This window comes from Ambystoma mexicanum, chromosome 7q (assembly GCF_040938575.1).
Source record: "Ambystoma mexicanum isolate Mex_15411 chromosome 7q, UKY_AmexF1_1, whole genome shotgun sequence".
NCBI classification, from domain to species: Eukaryota; Metazoa; Chordata; class Amphibia; order Caudata; family Ambystomatidae; genus Ambystoma; species Ambystoma mexicanum.
The window spans coordinates 753,362,309-753,384,492 of NC_090941.1; the positions used below are offsets into that span (position 1 = coordinate 753,362,309).

The 22,184-nt window shown below is 47.9% G+C and overlaps 1 protein-coding gene across 1 annotated transcript in view; it reads right to left on the minus strand.

The window, feature by feature from the left end:
* CUL5 (cullin 5) overlaps positions 1-22,184 on the minus strand; it is a 1,916,374-nt gene that overhangs the window by 1,005,886 nt on the left and 888,304 nt on the right. Inside the window, exon 11 of the mRNA XM_069640617.1 lies at positions 17,154-17,218. Within this exon, the coding sequence (XP_069496718.1) occupies positions 17,154-17,218 (65 nt within the window). The remainder of the gene's footprint in view (positions 1-17,153; positions 17,219-22,184) is intronic.

Genomic DNA, 22,184 nt, shown 5'->3' on the forward strand with positions numbered 1-22,184 from the left:
CCTCCCAGATTGATTGGATCCCCACCTCCTCTGTATCGTTGAAAAGGAAATACTCCTCGATTCCCCTAAGCAGTTCCTGTTGCACCTCTATCCTTTAGCAGGAAATCGTTACATTTCCAGTTCCCCCGGGGGCCCCTTGAGCCCCCTCATGTCCATTGAGATTTTTACCATATCGTGGTCTGACCACGGGATGGGGACTACCCGGGATTGCAGGACCCGATCTTGTAAGGTCGAGTTTACCAGGGTCAAGTCAATACGTGAGAAGGAGTTGTAGACCTCATAATAAATAAATAAAAAATAAAATCATATCATAAGAGAATAAGGTGAATGGCATGTCCCCTTCTGGTATCGGGTGGAGGGAGTCACATAATCCCAGTAGGTCATTGACCTCTTTAAAGCGTTCCGAGTCGCCAGGTTTGCCCTGCTCATTTGTCCCTCCCCCATCCTCTTACGGTCCCTTAGCAAATCTAACACCATATTAAAGTCCCCTCCTACCACCAATTGACCCTCAACAAATTCAATTAATTTGTCCCTGACCTTCTCCCAGAATTCACATTGATGTACATTTGGTGCATATACTGAATCAATCGTAAGCTTGACAGCATGGAATTGACCCTTTGCAAACACATACCTCCCACTGCGGTCGAACAGAGTCTACCATAAAACCCAGACGGTTTGCAACCCCGATTGCGAGACCCCGTCCTCCCCCACACCTTCTTTACGTCAGAGGCAATAAGTTTGGGGGAACGAAGTTTGGGATCCCCCGCCCTCTTCCAGTGTGTTTCCTGGAGACACATCCAGTCGAGGTTGGCCCTTTTGAACTCACGGAGTACCATAGATCTTTTGGAAGATGAATTGAGGCCCCGGACATTTAGGGAGCCCATACACATCTCACCCTGGCTAGACATCGCCTTTTTTCCATGGTACCACTCTACTCCCTTCTCCTACGAGACAAATCCAAGATTGGGACTCTTTAAACTGGGCTACTACACCGCGCCATCTTTTGAGGACAGCCGCCCCCGGAACAATAACTACCCCGTCCCCAAATCCCACCCCCCCCACGGCATCCAACCCCACCCAGAACCATCTCCTCTGGCGAGTTTCAATCACCAGTGGTCCTCCCCATGCAAGGACCAGCTTAACTAAGCACTCTAATTCGAGCCCCTTCCCTGCCCTCTTTCCCAACAACTTTCAATTCACCTACTCTCTCCCCCACCCCTCATTTTATGCATTGAGAACCAGACGGGAGTAGTTTCTTACCTGTAACTCCATTTCACCATCGTTGGCATCTTTCATGGATTCACATGCTGTGAATATTTCCCGTCATCAGGCTGGAAAAACCTCAGTAACCTTAACATAGAGTTAGCCTATGGAAAAGTTTGACACTGAGTGGCCTATCAACGTCTTTTTGGGTGCTTTAGGCTGCACCAATAGGACAACTTGTATAAATAGCCCTGCCCCCGCGGCTTCTCTTCAGATTTTAACCTCCCTAAGTAGAGGAAAACCAAACCAAGGGTTGCCTGCAGGGGTGGTTGGCTGGCGCATGTGAAGCCATGAAATATATCAACTCTGGAGAAATGGAGTTACAGGTAAGAAACGACTCTTCTCCAGCATTGGATCTTTCATGGATTCAAATGCTGTGAATAGATTACATAACAGTATGACAACTTGGTGGTGCATGACAGGCAACCAAAACCCCATGCCCCTAGGTCACAATAAGCAACATAACGAAACAATCCCACAATGGGCATGAGAAACACACACCGTTGGAACAAACCAAACCCCCGGAAGTTGTTGGAACAGGCGTTGGAGGACCGCACCTCGAACCTGCACATCGTCCACATGTTGTTGCCCCAGACAGTGTCTGGTGAAGTTATGCGGCACCGCCCAAGACGCTGCTTGGCAAATGTCACTGAGCGGTATGCCCGCCCACAGCGCTGCCAACGCTGTGGATCTTGTAGAATGGGCCTTAGGAGTTCCCCTCAAAGGCCTGCCAGCCTTCCCGTGGCAAAAGAAAATCATAGAGGAGAGGGAAAGTCCTTGCTTAGAAATCGACTGCCCCCTGTTGGAGGGGGCAAACGCCACAAACAGCTGCCTTGACTTCCTGAAGACATGAGTCCGGTCGAGATAAAACGTCAACGCCCTCTTGACGACCAAGGAATGCAGCGGTTTCTCCGCAGGAGTGGTAGCCTTAGCGAAAAAAGCAGTCAAGGCAATTGTACAGTTCTATTGGAACTCAGACGGCACTGTTAGGCAGAATCCTGTGCAGTGCCCTTAGGGACCACTACACACAATTAAGACTACAAGTGGTATTACAAGTTCACCTTTGGTACAAGCCTGCACTAAACTGTTAAAGTGTTAGCAGTAGCGGAGCAGCCAGACTTATCTCAAGAGCAAATGAGCAGTAGTAGAGATTACACAAAGGACCACAGTTACTGCGACTCAAGCAAACACTGACTCAAGGTTTCAGGTAAAAAAAATGCTAAGTACATTTATTTTTAAACCATCTGTTGTAAAACACCTCACTTCTAATATTTTAAAAATCACATGTAAAATACACTACACAACCATTTCCAATGAATTCAAGGTAAGTACATTAGGATTTGACAGACCGGTGTTCCGATACTAAAGCGTACCCGCGGATAGAAATGCTGACGAAGTTAAAACACACTTTGTACTTTAAAATTTCAAACAAGGGAAAAGGGGATAAAATCACAGGCAATACTTTTGTCAAGGCAATAGGATCAGAGGACTCGTTCAAAGATACAGATAAAAGTCAATAGGCCTGCGCCAGTGTCGTCAATGGAGCAGATGCTCAGTTGCAGAGGATCACACGTTGAACAGTTTGAGATGCCAAGAGTACTTAGATATTGTCAGATGGAAGGAAAAGTTATAAGAGGGAAGGAAGAAAGGACAAGCCTTCGTGGAGGAAAAGGGTTCACCCCGATTCCAGATGGTCAGACGGAGAGAACGACCAATTTTGCACAGTATCTTATTCCGTTGAAGGAAGCTGGTGCCACGGCAGTTGTTCCTGCAGACTCACGGTTCCTGCAGCTTCAGCTGTGGGGACAAGAAGGAGGACTTCTGGAGCGATCTGCACTACCCAGGGATGAGGCGAGCAGCAGCGAAAAAGGCAACAATGAATAAAAGGTGCGCTCCTTTAAATGAGAGGGCTCTTCTGATGGCTATCTGGACCACTACCGACAACAATGATTTCGACCCAGGAGAGGATTCTCTGACTGAAGAAAGGGTGAGCCGGTTGATCCAACCAGGCTCAAGGGAAGCCGACTCGGACTGGATCTTCTCTCGTCATTGAAGGGTAGATAGCTTACGACTGTAGCAGGGCTTCACCGGAACTCGGGGTTGCAGCAGCCGTCTTCCTTTCCGCTTCTCTTTGTTTCCTTGCAGTTCCAGTGGCGACTCTGACTAGCCCAAGAGTCCTGCCTTTTATGCGAAAATCCCCCATTCACACAGCCTAGCTGTCAATCACACAGCAGGGGGGTTTGTCCGGTCCGGACAACCACCTCAGCCAGTAGACACAAAGTGCGACTTGGGTTTCCAAGGAAACCCTGTGCAGGGGGCGACTACACCTCTCCCTCACATTCAGCCCACCTAGACACCCAGACGCCAAAGGAGGGCTTCTGGTCAGAAGCCCGCCAAAAGGTCAGCGAACAAAGGAGGCAAACCTGGTTTGCCACGCAAAGAAAGACCCAAGAAGGATGTTAACAAAAAGAAATGGTGATTAAACCCAACCGGAGCCAAAATAAAAAGTATTTGGGCAAGCAGGTTTAAAGTTTGAGGCTACTAAAATAGCCTAAAACATTACCACGTTATGTAACATAATCGCGGTAGGAAAATTAGGGTAGATACCACTGCCACCAGCCAAGTCTTAATGTTAAGGGAGTGAAAAAATGCTCCAGGATACACAGATAAAAAGGGCTATGAATTAACCCTTTACAATACTCCATATAAGATGGGGTGTACTGGACCTGTGGTTAAAACAAGTGACTATGTAAAGTTAATGGCAACTTTACCTTATCGGGGGGACAGTAGTCAGCCCCAGAACAAGCAGTTGGTGGGAAGTCGAAAAGACAACCCTGTGTCACCGCACTGAGGGTGCTGTGTAACACACAAAGAGTGGGGCTCTTGGAGTGGTGTACTCCAGAGTCCACAATCACAAAAACAGTTGAAATACACATGGCAAAACACAAGTAAGAGTGCAGGAAAAGCTCACACTCTTACCAGGTGGAAAAAATAAACTCCATAAATCCAGCAAAGCTGCTGAGGGACTCGCTAGGTAAGGGAAATTAGCCATAGAATGAGAATTCTCCCCAACAGGCACTACTTAATAGACAGGAGAACCTTGTCCCTCATGAACCTCAGATACGGCGGGTCGATGACCAGAGCTTGAAGCTCAGAGACCCTCCTGGCCGATGTAATAGCCAGAAAAGTGACTTTCCACGTGAGGAACTTCACCGTCGCTGTCGACATCGGTTCAAACAGCGGCTTCATGAGAGCTGAAAGAACCACATTGAGACTTCATACCGAAGCAAACTTCTTCTCCAGGGGAAATGTCCTGAAAAGACCCTTGAGGAAGTTTTTGACCAACCTGTCACTGAACAGAGGCATAGAGTTGCACCGCCTCGTGAACCTGGAGATGGCCACCAGATGGATCTAGATCGAAGACAACGACAGCCCACCCTTTGCCAGCTGTAGAAGATACAGCAGAAGCTGAGTTGGTGACACCTTTAATGGCTGCAAGTCCGGTTGCTCTGCACACCAGGCACAGAACCTGGTCCACTTTCGACTGTACGACACGTTGGTAGATGGTGCCCTTGCTGCAGCCAAGATCCGACGGCAATCCTGCAGGATTTCTAGATGTCCAAATTTGGAGTGGTCAGGAGCCACACCGCAAGACAGAACATGGTTCATGATGCCACACCTTTCCGTCGTCCTGTGATAGTAGATCCGGCTCCGACCCCAGATGAAGTGGGTCGTCCACTGCAAGGTGAAGTGAATCCGAGAACCAAATTTGCTGGGGCCAAAATGGGGCCACCAGGATCACCCTGCACTGGACCTTGCGGACCATCTGGTTCGTTCTCCAGATCAGAGGAAACACGTATGCGAACAGGCCCATCCACGGGAATGAGAAGGTGCCCCCCCCACCCCCCCTGCAACTCGCCCCCACTGAGTCTGGATGAGCCACCCTGCTGGCAAAAAGCGGGCACTGCTCGTTTTCCAGGCTGGCGAACAAGTCCAGAGGGGGGACCCCCCCCCCATTTCTTGAAAATTCTTGCCACTTGGGCGTCCTTCAGTTTCCATTCGTGCAGCTGACCTGTGTCCCTGCTGAGAGCACTCCCAGCAAATGGTAAGCGGTGATGTGAATCCCGTGAGCAATGGCCCAATGCCAGACCACCTGAGCCTCCCAGGACAGGCGCCGTGAGTGCATGCCGCCCTGCTTCCGCAGGTAAAACATTGTGGTGGTGTTGTATGTCAGAACGCGGACAACTGTACCCTGAATGAGTGGCAGCAAAGACTTCAGAGCCCAGTGTACTGCCTTCAATTCCAGAACGTTGCTGTGTAATGACGCCTCCTTGAGAGTTCACACGCCCTGAACCTGAAACTGGTTGAGGTGCGCACCGCAACCCACCTGGGACCTGTCCGCCACCATCGTGTATCGAAATTCCGGCTCCACCAGGGTCATGCCCCTCACAATGTTGTCGGAACGAGTCCACCACTGTAGGGCCTCCGCCAAAGCCTGGGAGACGACCACCTTGCCGGAACAGAAACCAAGCCTCTGCGACCAACTGGAGGTGAGAACCTCCTGCACTGGCCTCAAACAGATGACAATTCGGGATGAGAGGGATGCAGGACGCCATGGATCTGAGAAGAGACATGTACCCTCGGACCATAACTGACGTTCCTGGCCCCCACAAGGCTGCCCTGGAGATCAGCTTCTGTATTCTGTCGACCAACGGGTTCACCAGATTGAGCTGCGTGTGAAACTGGGACCCCAGGAAAACCAAGTCCCTGGAAGGCGTCAGACAAGATTTTGCAAAGTTGACCTCAAAGCCCAGCCGATATAACAGGAGCATTGCTGCCTGGAGAGACTGACGTCCTTTGAGGAGACGCTCCGCTGACCAACCAATCGTCCATGTACGGGTGAACATGATGCCCTTCCCTGCGGAGGAAGGCCGCCACTGGAGCCAGACACTTGGGTGAAGGTCCTGGGAGCCGACCTGAGGCCAAACGGGAGAACCCGAAACTGTTAAGGATCATCACCGACCACTAACATTAGGAACTTGGCGATGTTTGGGAAGCAGGCGTCATCAAGGTCCAACGACACCAAGAATTCTCCTTTCTGGACCAAGCGGATGATATCCTTCAACGTCAGCATCTTGAACTTCAGGCGCTGCAGATTCACTGGTGGAATAGTGGAGTTGCAAGTCCCGAAACGCCAAAGTGTGGCCATAACGTACTGCATCCAGCACCCATCTGTCCATCGTAATTAAATGCCACTTGTCGACATGGTGCGCCTCCCTGCCCCCTAGTTGACTGCTCTATATTGACAGTCATTGCTGAGGCTTTGACCGCCAGCATTTACTAGCCGTGGCCGCCGGACCCCTCTTCCGCTGCGCTTGAAAGTCCTTGGCCCTCTGTGCGGACTGGAAAGAACGTCAGAACCCTTGGGAGGAATAACTGGGGCGAACGTAGCCCCCGTCTCTGGAACCTGTAAATCTGGCATTCCCCAAAGGCCCTCGAAATGCACGAAAGGGCCGAAAAGAGCATTCACTCTGCAGCATGCCCAGTGACCTCGTAGTATCAGAGTCTTCCTTCATACCCTTCAACGCCTTGTCAATTTTTGCAACAAACAGCTGCTCCCCTTCACATAGCATGTTTACCACTTTGTGTTGCACCTCAGGCCGGAAAGCAGTACAGCGCAGCCAGGCCTGCCTACGGAGAACCACACCATTGTTGATCTGTTTGAACGCCGACTCTGCCAGGTCCACTGCAATATTAATCCTGTGGTTGGAGACTTCCTCCCCCACTCGAACCAGCAGCATTGCCTCCTTCCTTTGTTGCTCAGGCAGATTTAAGATAAGAGTGGGGCCAAACCGGTGCCACATCTCCCTGTCATATAGAGCCATAATGGCCAAAAAGCTGTCCGCCTTGACCGTCATAGCCCCGACCGTAAGCATATTCTTCCCGAAGGCATCCTGCTTCCGGGCTTCATTGTGCGGGGTCGTCGCACACTTGTGCCGACTAGGCGCCTTACGACTAGCCACCAGCGACACCACAGACTCCGGTGTGGGTTGTGATGTGAGGCACTTGGGTGAAGACTCCGGCGCTTTAAACATCTTCTCCAAGAGGCCTTTGACCGCAGGCTCCGAGAACGGAGGGCGCATCGTGCGCAACCCCTCTTGCCACACGTGGTCTAAAATGGGGACAGAGAAGACCGCCTTCCGCCTCTTCCCCATGTGATCGAACAAAAAACAGTCCCTTTGCTCCTCTTCTAGAGTAAGGCCAAACTCTTGACAAGCCTTGGCCATCATTGCATAAGAGGCGCCAACATCATCCGGTGGAGAAGGCAGAGCCGGGCTGCTCGGGGGATCCACCTATGGATCAGTATCCCAGGTATCCCCCCCCGCCTGGGAGATGACGTTGAGTGTCACGTGGAACACTATCAGGATCAGAATCCACCAGCTCCCCTTCTTTTGGATGTGTCCAGGGAGGGGTGAAACCAACCGGAGACCGCAACTGGCGGCCGAACCGTAGATGACGTACGCGGGAGGCCTGAGCGAGGGGCACACGCAACTTTATCTTGTCGTGGCAAAACCTGCACCTCCTTCTCCACTGGACCCGCTGGGCTCGGCGGGACTGGGAGCCATGCACACAACTGCCCCAACAGCGACTGCAGCGTGGTCAGCACCTGCATGGACATCAACAAGCACAGATTCACCAATGGGTACTGCGGCAGGCCAGCACTCGGGCCTGCCGACGTGGACCGCCCTGCCGGCTGCAGATTCAACGCCGACTGATCCAAAAACGGATGACTTCCATCTTCCGGACTCAAGTCCAAGTCGTACATTGTGGGGTCTTGCTGCAGAATCTCCAACGGGAGCAGCGCCCCAAGGCCAGACCCCAACTGCCACGGCACCTCTGAAGTCAACAGTTCACCTGCCGCCGTGGTCGTCAAGGAATCCGGTGCGGTTGATGAGGGAGCAGTCACCACGGTCGATGAAGGAAGAGAGGGCAGCACCACCACTGTCAACGTAGGGACTTCAGTAGACCAGCCCCTCGGCGACAGAACCAAGGCCGCCACCGGCCTGGCCTTCTCCAGCGAAGGGGACTGTTTGGACATAGAGCTGGATCAATGTTTGGAAGACTCACGGCCTGAAGAGGTGGAGGACTACTGCCTGCTCCAGTGCTCCCTGTCTGGGTGCATGGCACCATGTGACGTGGATCTTCCTTAAGGCGGGCAAACGCCCCAGGTGTTAGTCCTGGGGGCCCTCACCTCAACGCGATTCGCTGTCTTACTGGGGCCCCCACAGGGTGGTTTTGAGTGGGGGGGCTGATTTCGATCTGACTCTCCCCCCTCTTGCTGGGGAGCCTCTAGATTTCCTGTCGCCAGCTCTACGCACACCTCTTCCGCCGATATGGAGCCGGAGGACCCCCGTACCCACCACATTGCGGAGCCAGGCTCTCTCTGTGGGCTTTGACCAGACGCTCTACCTTAACTGGGCTGCTCTATCCAGCTGGATCTTCCAGAGGGCTGGTGTGTGGGGGGCGGGGCCCTCCTGTCCCCCACCCGAAGATGGACTTCAACTCCTCAATTATTTAGCCTCCCAGTAGGTTCTGCAGAGTTCTCATCAGGCTGCAAGCTCCGGAGCGTACAGACTTAGGGGGGAGGGGCCCTTTGGTGATTTGTCTCTCACGGGGGGACGGCGCACTGTGCAGGCACAGAGCGGGAGAGAGTGCAGGGTCCGCCTCTCGCCTCTGTTGCGCTAATGCATGGCAGGGGCTGGTCTGTGCCCCCCAAGCACTTCAGTCTGTGGGGGGGACAGGCGGCCCCTCAGACCTTGCTCTCCGGAGTGGGGGAAGGCTCGCAGCTCTGCTTGGTCACCGGATGCACAGCCCAGAGTCCTCGGGTCAAGTTAGATCCGCCTTGGAGCCGAAGAGCGGCTAGACCCTCAGCTGGCTCCGCCTCTTCAACGAAAGGCCGTATCTCTGTCGTTTTGTGAGCTCTAGCTCCTGTTCTTGGCTTCCCGGGGTGCACCTGATGGAAGCTCAGCAGGAGGGGGTCAGTGCAGCTCTCTGGGGGCCACCTGGGGGCTCAATTCCCTTTTCGGCCTCGGTGGAGGAGAGCAGACGTAGAGGAGCTACCACATGCCTGCGCCCCCTGGTGGCACCTCTAAACACATTTCTAACAGCAAACCGCATATATAGAACCTTGATTGGCATTCCTTTTATTTTGGAGTCTTTGTACTATTGCTGTTTGTGTTGCTACTGTTATTAGCTTACACCCCTCCTAAAGATATAGCCTGCCTTCAGTGCGCACAAGCACGCAAAGTGAAGGAGGTAGGTGCCTTTTGGACTGTGCCCACTTCACCTTTATAATTGGGATTTCTGCTGATTTAGTAGTAGTGTGGGGCTGAGTAGGCAGTTCTGCCACCATTCATCCCTGTACTGGAGAGCACTAGTCACGTCATTACACTTATGTTTAACAGAGTGGAACCCCTGCTGCGGAAGTAACCTATCCCTGCAGAAACAGTTGCTCATTTTTCAAATCCCCTGCAGTGCTAAATGCGGTGTAGAACATGCATAAAACATTTGTATGCCCATTTAGCACTGCAGTGACTTTGAGAATGAGGGCCAATAGGTTTTATTCTCAGACGTTACTCTCTGCTTGGATCCCTCTCCCTCGGTTGCTCCTGGTTCGCTTTCAACACTGGTCTCATTACCACATCTTCAATCCTACCTCCCAGCACGTTCTCTTACTGCATCTCCTTATTCCTCTCATCTTTTATCTGACATGTCCTACCTTGGTGTCGTCCACATCTTGGATTTTTTCAAGCCTCTAGCAATTTGTCTTTCTGCATTTTTATTCACTTCTCCATCACTTATTTTTGCATCTTTGTCTAACCTGTTCTCTTTCTCGCATTCCAATCCGACTCAGACTTTGTTGCTCTCTCTCACTCTTCTTCATTTGGTCCTCTTCCACTTTCGGTTCTTATCCATTTCTCATTGTTTTCTCTGCCTCACGACTCCTTCACATTATTCTGCAGTTGCATTTTTTTCTTGTTCTCCCTGATGGCATCTCTCCTTTTAGTTTTAACCATGGTGGCATAGTTTTAATGGTGGCAGACCTAGTTCAATTTACAGCAGTTTCTTTTTTTCGATCAACTGTTTTAGTGCTGCATTCCACAGCAGCGAGTGTTCGTAGTATTGCGCAGACAAAGCAGTACATTGCATCCGACACCATGCATAAAGATTTTTTATTATTTTTTTATTATTTTAAAACACATTAAACTTAACCAACATATAGGACATTTCCGTTAATGCACATCTTGTCTTACAATCACATACTACGCTTTGCAGTCCTCCCCCCTCCCGCCCCCTTAACTCGAGCCCCTAATTCAATGCCTTAAAGTTTGTTGTCTAGGGTTTATCTCCATTATTGTTTTCGGGCATATCATCTTCGCTGGATTCAACCTCGTGAAGTCCTGACATCGTGGTTATCATTTGCCTCCATGCCACCATGGGCCCCGTTTCCTCCTCCCCTCCCCTGCTGACTGCTTCATACCATGCCATCGTCTCAGCCTCTGCCCACTTTAGGTCGTTCCACCACACCTCTATTCTAGGTCTATGGGCTGCTTCCCAGCCCATAGCTATTCTCCGTTTGGCCAGTATGTACACCAGGTCTTTCAATTTGCTAATGCGTTTTAAATTACGTGGTCTAGCAAATCCCCGCAACATGCTGCCCACGCTGATTCCACCTCCAGCTTGATCCCCTTTTGGGCCAGGCGTTGTTTAACCTCCTCCCAGAAACGACCCACCTCCGGGCACGCCCAGACCATGTGAATCATCCCAGCATCCACCTTCCCGCAGACACCATGCATAAAGATTGTGTGAAATACATGTTAAGTAATTGCATTTATTTATTTGATATATTTTATTGCTTTATTGGCGCTACAACCCAAGAGGCATCCCAGCACTCTTACCTGGCTTAAGGTGGGAAGCAACATACGGAGCATTTGAGGGACTAACCAAAATGTAGGGTTTTTTTTTTAATAAAAGAAAGGAGGTCCTCAATGCAACAGAGACTGGGGGTAAGAGTTCTAGTGCCTGGCCGCAAGAAACATACAGACAAGGCCTAAGCCCCAGGCAAGTTTGAACCAGGGGATGCAAAGAGAAATTAGCGCTTAGAACACAAACACCAGTGTTCTACTCTAGAAGACTTTTAATGTAAGGAGCGATATTCCTATATGGAGTCTTGTGGGCTAAACTGAAAAGCTTAAAAGCAATTCTTGATCTAGCAGGGAGCCAATGTTGTCTCCTCAATGCAGGGGGGATGTGCATATGCCGGAGTGCATTTGTTATGATGCATGCAACAGTGTTCTGCAAGATTTGAAGAAGTTTCACTACAAAATATAATTTCAAGAAGAGTACCTTCAATCAGGGTGAGCTGAGAGGTAGTGTAATGTACACAGAGGCAAAGCAGTATGTCAAGTGCCACGAGGCGTGAACAGACAGTGAGGTCAGGAGGGTGTATGTTATATGCTGCAGATAGGAGAATGCTTGTGCTGTATCTAGGGGCACTCATGCTTTAATGAGAGCAAGTGTATGGTTCAGCAAGTGTCAGGCTGCACTTACCTTATGTTTGTAGAGCTACTGCATTACTTTTCCTTGCGAAGGCTGTGCTTTCATGTCAAGATACGAGGCATGAGCCAATATCTGCATTTTTCAAACTTTCGTTAAGTGTTTTGTTGAACAGAATTAAATAAGCTTCTTGGTATTAGTGCCACAATTGCACTTTCAAACGATGCGTATCTATTTGGATTGGTAAGAGCATTCAGTAATGAAGGTCAACAATATTCACAGAGAAGCAGCTACCAGATTGTTGCACCACAGTCACGATTAACAACCAAGATGGCAGATGCTCCACTTATACTCAAGCGAGATGGATAAACTAAAGGCTTTCACCAAAAAACAGCCACTTTTGGGCTAAGATAAGGCATTGTGTGCACTACACATGGTCAGAGATGGGGAGCTTTGGAGGGTGAATCAACCAGACCCTGAATCCTCAGCCCACCCGCATGCACTGCCACCACACATCAAAATGATTGCAGGGGTGCATTTCATGACCACTGGGTATTTTCACCAGGCCACTGTTAGGGAGAATTCTCTGTTAAGGCTAATTTCCCAAACCTAGTGAGTCCCCCAGCAGCTTTGCTGGATTTTTGGGGTTTATTTTTTTTCTCCTGCTAACAATGAGACTCTTTTTCTCCCACTCTTAGACATGATTTGAGATAGCCTTTGATTTTGTAATGTGTTTTATGGGCTATGGGATCTTTTACTCCATAGGGTTTCATGTGGTTTTTGTTAAGTGTGTTACACAGTACCCTCAGTGCAGTAACACAGGGGTGTCATAGTGACCCCCAAAAAGACTCCATACCCTGGGACTGGCTACAGTCTCCCAGGGCATGTAAAGTCACCATTGACTTTACTAGTCTTAAATTGTGAACAGAAACAGTACAAATCATCATATTGTGGAAGTACTGGTAGGGGTAATTAGATTGCCCATGGGTCTGTTTTTCGAAGGGGCACTGTGCAGTCCCCCCTCGTCAGGTTTCTGGCCGGTGGCAGTGGTTACCATGCAAAATATTCCACCGGAATATTTCCTATGGGATTTTCCCATTCATTTTAAACGCAACACTTTTTGGTGCAATGTTAAATATACCGCCAGGTTATTTAATATTTATTCCCCGGTTGGGTCTTTTTGCCAGGACTCGGTTTTAAAATGGCGTGTGTGTTCGCCTCTGTAACTCCAACCCAAGTCGAGCCCTTTGTTCCACTTTTTGGCGGGCTTCTCCACAGAAGCTTCCAAAAGTGGTGCCACTCTGTCTGAGTCTACAGGATGTGTGGGAGGGGGGGTTTAGGCACCCTGGACTGAGTTGCCTCGGCAACTCAAGTCGCATTCTTGTGTGATTGGCCCAGTGGTGAGCTGCCCGGCTCACCACTTAAAATGTTTGAGTGACAGCTACGACTGATGAAGGGGGGTTTTCTGCATAAAAGCAGGGCTTTGGGGACTGGAACTTCAGAAGTCGCCACAGGACCAAAGAATCCGAAGAGGGAGAAGCTGAGCCGACCTGCAACAACGACACCACTGGTGGAGCCCTGCTGAACCGTCTCACCACTGCCCAACAACAGAGAAGATCTTCATCCCGGATAGTCTTCTTCCTCTGAGCTGGTGGGGATAACCAGTTCGCCCTCTTTTTCGCCTTCCTGGATCGACCCGTGGTCGAATCGCCCGTGCCAAGCACCCCGGCGGCCGGATAGCCACGCTTCACCACTACCGCGAATAAAAGGGTTGTACCTTTTAACCGGGAAACTCTGCGGCTGGTTTCTTCCCTGGCAGTGCAACGACCTCCAGCTCTCCTCCACGTCGAGATCTTCTCTTCCCCTGGACGAAGCACCAACTTGCACCCACTGCCAGGAACAACTGCCCCCGCTGGAGCTTTCTCACCATTTCAGGTACTGTGTCCCGCCTGGTCTCCCTTGCAACAGACTGTTCAAGGTGTCCCGTAAATCCTTGACTTTCTATCCTGGGGTGACTTGGGACCTGCTAACTAACTTTTCCTGAACTGATACAACTATTTTTGAACTATCTGCAACGACTCTTAAAAGTACTATTCAACTGTGTGATCTTGGACACATTCCGTCTTGCTCTCTCCAAGAGTGGGCCTGGCCTATGACTTTCTTGCTCCTCAGTAGACTCTGCCTTTTCTGACTTGCTCTGGTTCTCTTAAAGTGTTGGTATTGTGTATTTTCCTAATTCTGCCTTTTTCCCTCCCTTTTTAACTAACTTACTGGAGTGGCATCTTAGGTTAAGCGCTCACCTCTGTCTGAAGATAAGTGGGGTTTTAACTAAGACTTGTTCAATAAGTGATCAGGGATGTATATATATTAATAGTGACTGTGTTTTGAACTTGCTTTCCATATTAGTGTTAGTGTATTTTACAAAGTGTGTTTTTAAATAAGTAATTATATACTTTTATACCCAAGCTCTGGTCAGTGTTTGCTTGTGCTACTGTAATTTGGTACCTATCTTGTATACTCTATATACTGTCTAACTCTTCTTGAGAGAAGTCTGGCTGCTCAGCCACAGCTACCAGGTAAATCTGGGTGGTACAGACTGCTGCCAATTGGGTTTACTGCCAACACCTGCAGTCTTAAGCCTTTTGCAGTGGTCCCTAAGGGAACTGCACAGGTTTCTGCCTAACAGCCACTGCATAATATGCAGTATTTTACAGGATAGCAGTCACGCAGCCTGCATCCGGTACAGCAGTGGCTCATCAGGTGCATGTGCAAACTCTTTCTGAGTTTCTCACCACTGCATGTGCAATTCAACTGGAGACAGGTTCCAAGATTAACATCCCTTCCACCTCCCTATGTATTGCATCAACCTCTATTCCAAGGCAGATTTATTTAGCTTTCAGATGCATCAGGAGTTCGGTATTAAGTGCTATAGTGCCTCCACCTGTTTCATTAGGGACCCATTGGCCACAATATAGTCATTAATCAGTGCAACAATACACAACTAAATACACTTTGCATCATACAGGGCGTTGGCTCCAACTTTGTAACAGAATGCTTTGTTTTCTACTGCTTTGTTCTTTAGCTAAAGCATCGAGTTTGCCAAATAAGTTCACTTCCCCTTGAGTCATATTTTTCTCCTCACTGAAATTACACTGTATTCTTCCACCAATACAGTTACAGAACACACAGGAACACTTGCATCCAGCCCGAAGGATGATTTGAGTCTCTGTGGGATAGATATGCCCAAACGTGGGTTCCGAGCCTGCTTGGCCTAGAGACCCAAGCTACTATTCACCGATGACGCTCAACAAGGCCGAAACATGTATGGGGATGCTTGAGGGCTGGTGTAGAAGGGATGTGACCTAGCAGTTCAGGATGAACTGCCCGTTTTGGGGGTGGGATGGGTTTTGGGGGCGGGACGAAGACTGATTTGCATATGGTCGTTCACTTTCTGTAATGGCACGGCAGGCTAAAAAACGATGGTCTGTAGAGTTGCCCAGAGCTGTGCCCATGGTTATGTATTGAAAACATTCCAGCCATCAACTTTTAGTTTTACTGTGGTTCCCATAGCAACAGTAGTAAATTGATTTTGTACAGAAATCAGTCTGGATCAATGCAAGTCACTTTACCTTAGGCTGGATTTCCTAGGATGCCTATGCTTTAGAAATATATTAGATTTCTGGGAGCCCCTGGGTGCAACGCTCCCGTATGCAAGAAACAGGCGTACTACAACTTTCAGAACTTGTTGCAGAAAAGGGATTGATTTACTATGGTTTCCTTTGGCACACACAAACTAATGTGCTTAACAGAGCTTGAAATTCCAATTTGATAAGCACGAGCTAAAAGCAGCTCCTAGTTATCAGGCATGCCCTAGGAAGCAAGAACTACCTTTTGTTAAATAGAATAGGAGCTAGTACATTGAACACCATGAATCTAACTTCCACTTGAGATGAAAACGAACTATGTCCACTGTGAATTGATTATTATGCGCGTATACACAAGTGTTTCAAAGCACAACCATGCGTGGGAGGGAAGACTAGACAAACGATCTTACTAGGCATGGTACATTCAGATAATGATGCATGATCTAGTATGCTTAAAGTGTACTGTAGATGTGTCTGAATGCTTCTTTATAAACATTCCCAAACACACACAGGAAATGTCACATAGGTATGTTTATGTGGCACCAGTTACCCAAGGAGTCAAATGTAGCTCCAGGTAGATGTTGGAAGTGAAGCTTCTGGTTAGCTCTCCTAGGTTACAAACAGGAACTAAATGCATCCCAGGTATTTCGAACCATAGGGTAATGATTAAAGATCTTTAATTACTTGACCATCCACAGTTTCCCATTCACCATGTCTTTGGTGTACACTGCTTTCTAACAGGCTAATATTTAAAAGCATCTTCATCATGAAGTTATATGCTCTGTTTCAAAGTAAGATACTTCTGTAATTGGAATCACAGGGGAGGCCATGTCCGCTAATTCAACAGATTTTTTTTTGTTGAGAAAATGGTATCAAATACTTCAATGCAAAGTAACCACTTTCAGGTATACATGAACACTGTGCCAGGAGAAATTTCAAGCGTTTTATATATACTGTGCTAGTGGACATATCACCTATCAAATGTCAAGGACTGCAACCTTGGAAATTAGTAACGTCCCAAAACACCTATGTAAAATATGACACCTCTATTACATTCATGTTTGAGGACATGTTATTCTTTCCTCATCACGTTCCTCTGACCATTGGGTTGCCCTACTCCTAAAAGTAAAACATAGCGCCACCCTTTCCCAACTCATAGGATCCATGTAAATAACACTCCAAACTATAACGGGCACATGTGTTCAGTGTTTAAATATATAGATTAGATTTTGGCAATCAATATATGTCATGCAAAGTAACTGTACAACATTTTAGATAACAATATGGTAACTGCTGAGTTTCTATGCAATAAAGGAATTGCCAGATTTTTAACAGCATTGTAATATTTTATATATTGCAAGTTAAAGGTGCACAGTGCAGAGCAAACAGATCAGGGGGAAATGTCTTAGGCTGACAATCATGGAGAGCTTCCCAGTTGTCCATAAAGGAATCCATATTATAGCCACTTGTTACCAAAGAAACATGTGTGGAAAAAAAATCATAACGTTGAAATACTTGCTATCAAATGAAACCGTTGCAAGAATATGGAATAAACCAGCCATTTGAGACAATAACTAAGCACGAGGCATGCATTTTTGCTAAGGACTAGCAACAGATCGATATTGCTTGATATGATATGATCTGATCTTTTATTTGTATCGTGCTTGTACACAAGTGTGTCAGGCTTACCCTTTTTGCTTCAACGGTAGTTCAAGTTTAAATATTGTAGCATCATTCACAACAGCTTTATATGCCTAAATAAAAAGATAATAGATGCATGTTATGGTTTACAATTCAAAGGGATTACAACTATAACATAAGAGAAGTGGTTTACAGGGTATTGCTTCATTTTCCTTCCATTTCAAATACAAGGGCTACATTGTTATGCGTTTTGAATGTCTATTTCCTATTACATGGTAAATGTGTCTTAGCCTTTTCACTTTACACAATCCTTTCTGTAAAAGTCACCTAAGAAATCTACAGAACAAATGCCCACATCAATCCAGAAAGTGGTCATGCGACTGCGTGAAAGATGGCCAAGTTAGAGGATGAAAATGTTACTCACCAAAATATACCTTTAGTCCAGCATGCACTTTCCGCCATACCCCTGCTATGTCATCACAATGGGCAGGGATCCAGAGCATTTTACAAAGCAAAAGACAAATGTGAATTTTGAAGTAATGGGTGCATGCATGGAGGCAGCTATGTTGCAGTCTTCCTCCATCCACCAAGGTACTAACCATCATCTAGCTAAGTTTAGCGAGGATGCTTGGCTGTTCATATGGAGGAAAGATGACTCTGGACTAAGAACTCAGTGAATGTGGGGACTACCTTTTTTATACTCGCGTGTTCCGTTCCTTTTTCCCCATACTCGGGGGTGATTACCAAGTATTATTGGAAGACAAGGCACTAGGGTCAAACTAACCAAAAAGACTGCTCAGGGAAGCCTAGCCACATTAAACGATCTTTCTAGAACGTGATTTAAGAGAATCAGGCTTACAGACAACTAGGAAAGAGCCCTGGCAATAAGTCTCAGAAAATGCATTGAAGCTCTGTGCATGGGAGCTTCATTCTAATCTTCGTTCCACTAAAGTGTGAGAAACCCGAAGGTGTCTCTCCTGCTAGTCCCCGGGAATCTGTCATCCATGTGACCAGGACATGGCCATCGCTTTTGGATCCAGTTCCTGGGGGTGGACCAGTGCGAGAGGATCACCTGGGTGAGGGGTCTTCAGGGAGTGGAAGTGGGACACTGAAGGGCAAGACGTGGTATCCTCTTCCCTGTAACACCTTTACCCCAGGATACTTAGGAACTCACCCCCCTCCCGCCCCCTTTCCAACAAACACCTTCTCAGGGACAGCTCACTGCGAGGGAAAACAGACTAACAACCAGGTCGTATACCGGACATCTCACAATACAATGGTCAGGCAGGGTCAGGCAATTACTGATCGTTACACACACAGGACTTCCATCACACTTCCCCACACGGATAAAAGGCAAAGCACGAAAGCACACTCTGACAAAGGCAGAGCACACAAGGAAGCTGCAGTTCCAGGAGGGCAGTTTAATACAAGGCGAAAGACAGCAAGACCGAAGAGGATTGCAAGGAGGCAAGTGCCCATGACCTTTTCAACGAAAGACCGCAATTTTGATGAACCTTTGTGAACAGGAAACGTAAGAGCCGGGAATCAAAGCTGAAGAATCCTGCATTGTGTGCCGGAGGTACCCGGGGCTCTCCCGCGTCGGTAGTCAAGGCGGGGAGAATTGTTTGCCGCTGTGGTACTGTCCTTGGCTCCTACAACAAAGCAGCGCCAGCGAAGTCAGCACAGCCGATGAGTTGGGGAGACTGATATCAGACCAGTCTGTGTTGAAGCCAAGGTTGCAAACGGCATTATTGTATAGTGAAAACTGAAGAGAACAGTGTAGGAAGCGTATGTGGCAAGCAATGCGAACATAAACAGCAGAGGAGTGATTGAACTTTGAAGCCAAGATACAATACCGTATACAGAGTTGTCCGGCAGCACATGGGTACTCTTGAAAGTCTACGTTAGGTATCCAACTGCAAGGTGGCAAATGTGTTGAGAAAAGGAATTGTGAAATCGAAGTGGTCCTACCACGAGTCAAGCAAAACCCTGGGCACATTCAAAAGTCTTTGATAGTAAGAATATAAAGTAAATGAAGTTAGTCCGAGCCCGGTGGAGGGAGACTAATTGTGTTAAAAGGGTTCTGTGGCTGGCTGAGGGGGATCCGGGGTGAACTGTGATGAGTCACCTGAGAAAGAATATCGTAAGAACACTGTGTGAAAAGGATCTGAGCACGGCTCAGGGGGGATCTGGGGTGGATAGTGAATCGCCTAAGAAATTGAGCACTTGTGAAAAGTCTGAAAGAGGAGAAGAACTCATTGTTTATTTGTTGCATCAGACCCTCTGAATGAAGAGACTTTGAAAGGCAAACAGACGGGGGCACAGAAGGCCCTGATGCAAAGGATTGAACTATATCCTCGTGCTAGAGAATCCAGAGACACTGCTAATCTCGAGTGAACCGCCTTATCCCATGCTGAAAATGTGTGGAAGAGAGGAAAACGGCCTGAACATCCTGACATATCATTTTGTGAACACTTTTTTCTTTTTGTGACTGTTTCCTACACTATTTGTATTTAGAGGATTGCCAACAGGTTTATTAGTATAGGCCCTCTTATTTTGACAAGACACCACTAGGACTATGTTATTATTTGATGGTCGTAGCTTGCTCCCATCTGTAGATTTAGGATTAGATGAGCGTTTTTCAAACCATTTTTCTTGTTCAAAAAACACCCTTGAACTGTGGTCACTTGTGCCTGTCTAACTGTTGATACCATGCCTTCATTTCGAAAGCCACAATTATCACTGGATTGTCACAAGTGAGTGCTTCTGAATTCCTGGAGATGTCAATGGCTGTCAGATAGGACTACTGTCATTATAAAGAGCTAGAAAGATGATTGATCTCGCTCTATAGGGCCAAGGGCAGAATATCAACACCCTGCTGTTCTAATGTTTCCGTGTTGAAAACCTTCTGGCATCCTATTGATCTATACATTCGACTGTCACTAGAGAAGCCCTGGAGGTGAACTGTTCCGCTCACCTGGTAACCACGGGGACGCCACCCAGCCCTGGTTGGATGATTTGCACTCAAACCCTCTCCCGGTCCCTTGGTAAGGCCTCTGGTTAAAGATGGGTCTGCTATATAGGAGAGCTGGATTCAATACCAGATTATGTTTTCCCACCTCCCTTGGCCTCAAATCCTTCCTCCCCCTTGGACCCTCTCCAATATTGTAAAAGGTAGATTCTCCGCCCTGCTCCTCGCGGCAGGGGCGGGTAGATGTGGGGGGTGAGCAGCGACCAAGTTACTTCACTGGTGCAAGCCCCCCCTGTGGGAATCCAGGCCTGCTGCAACTCTGTAGGTTTGCTGCTTTACAGTTTTTATATGCAGTTCTTATGTTCCTCTTAGTTCGAATAATAATGTCTTGCTCCTTTCCTTTTAGGTATGGAAAGGTATTTTGGAATTGTCATGCAGTTTGAAGATGAGCATGGGCCTGTAGGCGAAAGCGCGGTGTGCGCGATGCTGTCTGCTGAGTAATGCGCGATACGCGGCGCCGTTTCGCCTTTTATATTGCTAACCCGTGTCTTTTCTCTCCTTGCAGGTTGCAATGTTCCTCGCCGAGCGCCGTAATGTTCCAGCAATGATACTGACCAGAAGATGACTACCCCAGGTAAGAATTGTGTGGCTTTCTTCGTTCGGAATGAAACGTGAGTAAATGCTTACTAATGCTGTCGGTCTTTCTCCTCTTTCCGGGTTATGGTATTCCAGGATGCATGCGGTGCCAGATGATGGAGTTCGTACTTTCAGGTGAGTGGATTGAAGACGGGATACTGTTCCAGGTAAGTTTTTTAGTGTTTTCTCTCTCTGCAGGTCCTTGGTTTCAGGTAAACTGGCATCAAAGAACTGGACACGGTGAGCGTTACGCTGCCCACAGCAGAATAACGCAATGCATGTTCTGCTGTTTCGGTGTGGTTTAAATAGTCTCAGGTAAAGTAGTCCAGGTAAAATAGTCCCAGGCCTGCCACACCCAAAGTAGTCCAGGTAAAGTAGTCCCAGGACAGCCACACCCAAAAGACTAGACCGCATAGCTCAGTTACTTGTAACTGAGCTTTGCGTGTGCCTCCATGTTGGCTGAAGCTTCCTCCCCCACCCCTCCCAAGTTAAATAAATAGTCCCATTATAATGTTGGTCTTCATGATGGTTATTAGCCTGGCGCCAAAGGCGCCAGGACTGCCTCCAAGAGAGTCTTGGATCAGGTTTTAATGCTTTTGACCTGGCTCTAACTGGAAGGCTGACTTACCAGTGAGGGCCAGGGGCAAGGGTCATGACAGGTGTAGGGATATTGCTCAGGATTCATATATTCATGCTCAGTGTTTAAGGGGGTGGGGGGGTAAAAAAGGAGTGAGAAATTATGCCCAGCTACTGGGGAAGCAGGGCTAGCCTGAGTTGATGGAGTACCCGATTGCTAACTGTCAGGCAATGTCTGAAAACTACAATCCTTTCAGCAAGAAGGAGGCCTGTTCGCTCTCCCATTACCAACTTTTGCCACACGTTTGTGGATCAAGGGAATAGGTGAGAATGCATTCACCTCTGTCGGGGGTACAAGATCACAAATACATCCCCTCCAAAGATAAAGGTCACTGCCCCAGCCAGGATGCATAAAGCACATCTTTGGTGTTTAGTCAATTTGCAAACCAATTTAACGGCTAGAAGCCTACTGTGGAAAATATTATAACTCCTTGATTTTGCTCCTATTTGTGGTTCACATGCAAAATAATGCTTAAGGAGTGTGCTTCTTCATTGATTGCTCAAACCATGTGGAAGCCTTGTAATTGTGTTCCTTGTTCACAGCCTATGTCTACAACTCCAAGGCTAGCTTGCATAGAAGGAACATTTGTTTCCCCTTGCGTAGTGATCCAAAACAGGTCTGAAATTCTCCATGAAGATCAACAACAAGGAGCCACATAACAGAAGAAAGGCCCTCAAGACTAGAAAAATACCCTTTTAGTGTTGGCCTAAACTACAAAATGTAGACGTTTGCTGTGATGAAAAAAATTATTTTGCCCAGGAGGAGAAGCATCCTCCATCTCCAGGAGATTGCAGGATTGATTCCTTCAACAAATGTCCAGCAAATTTCTAAATGG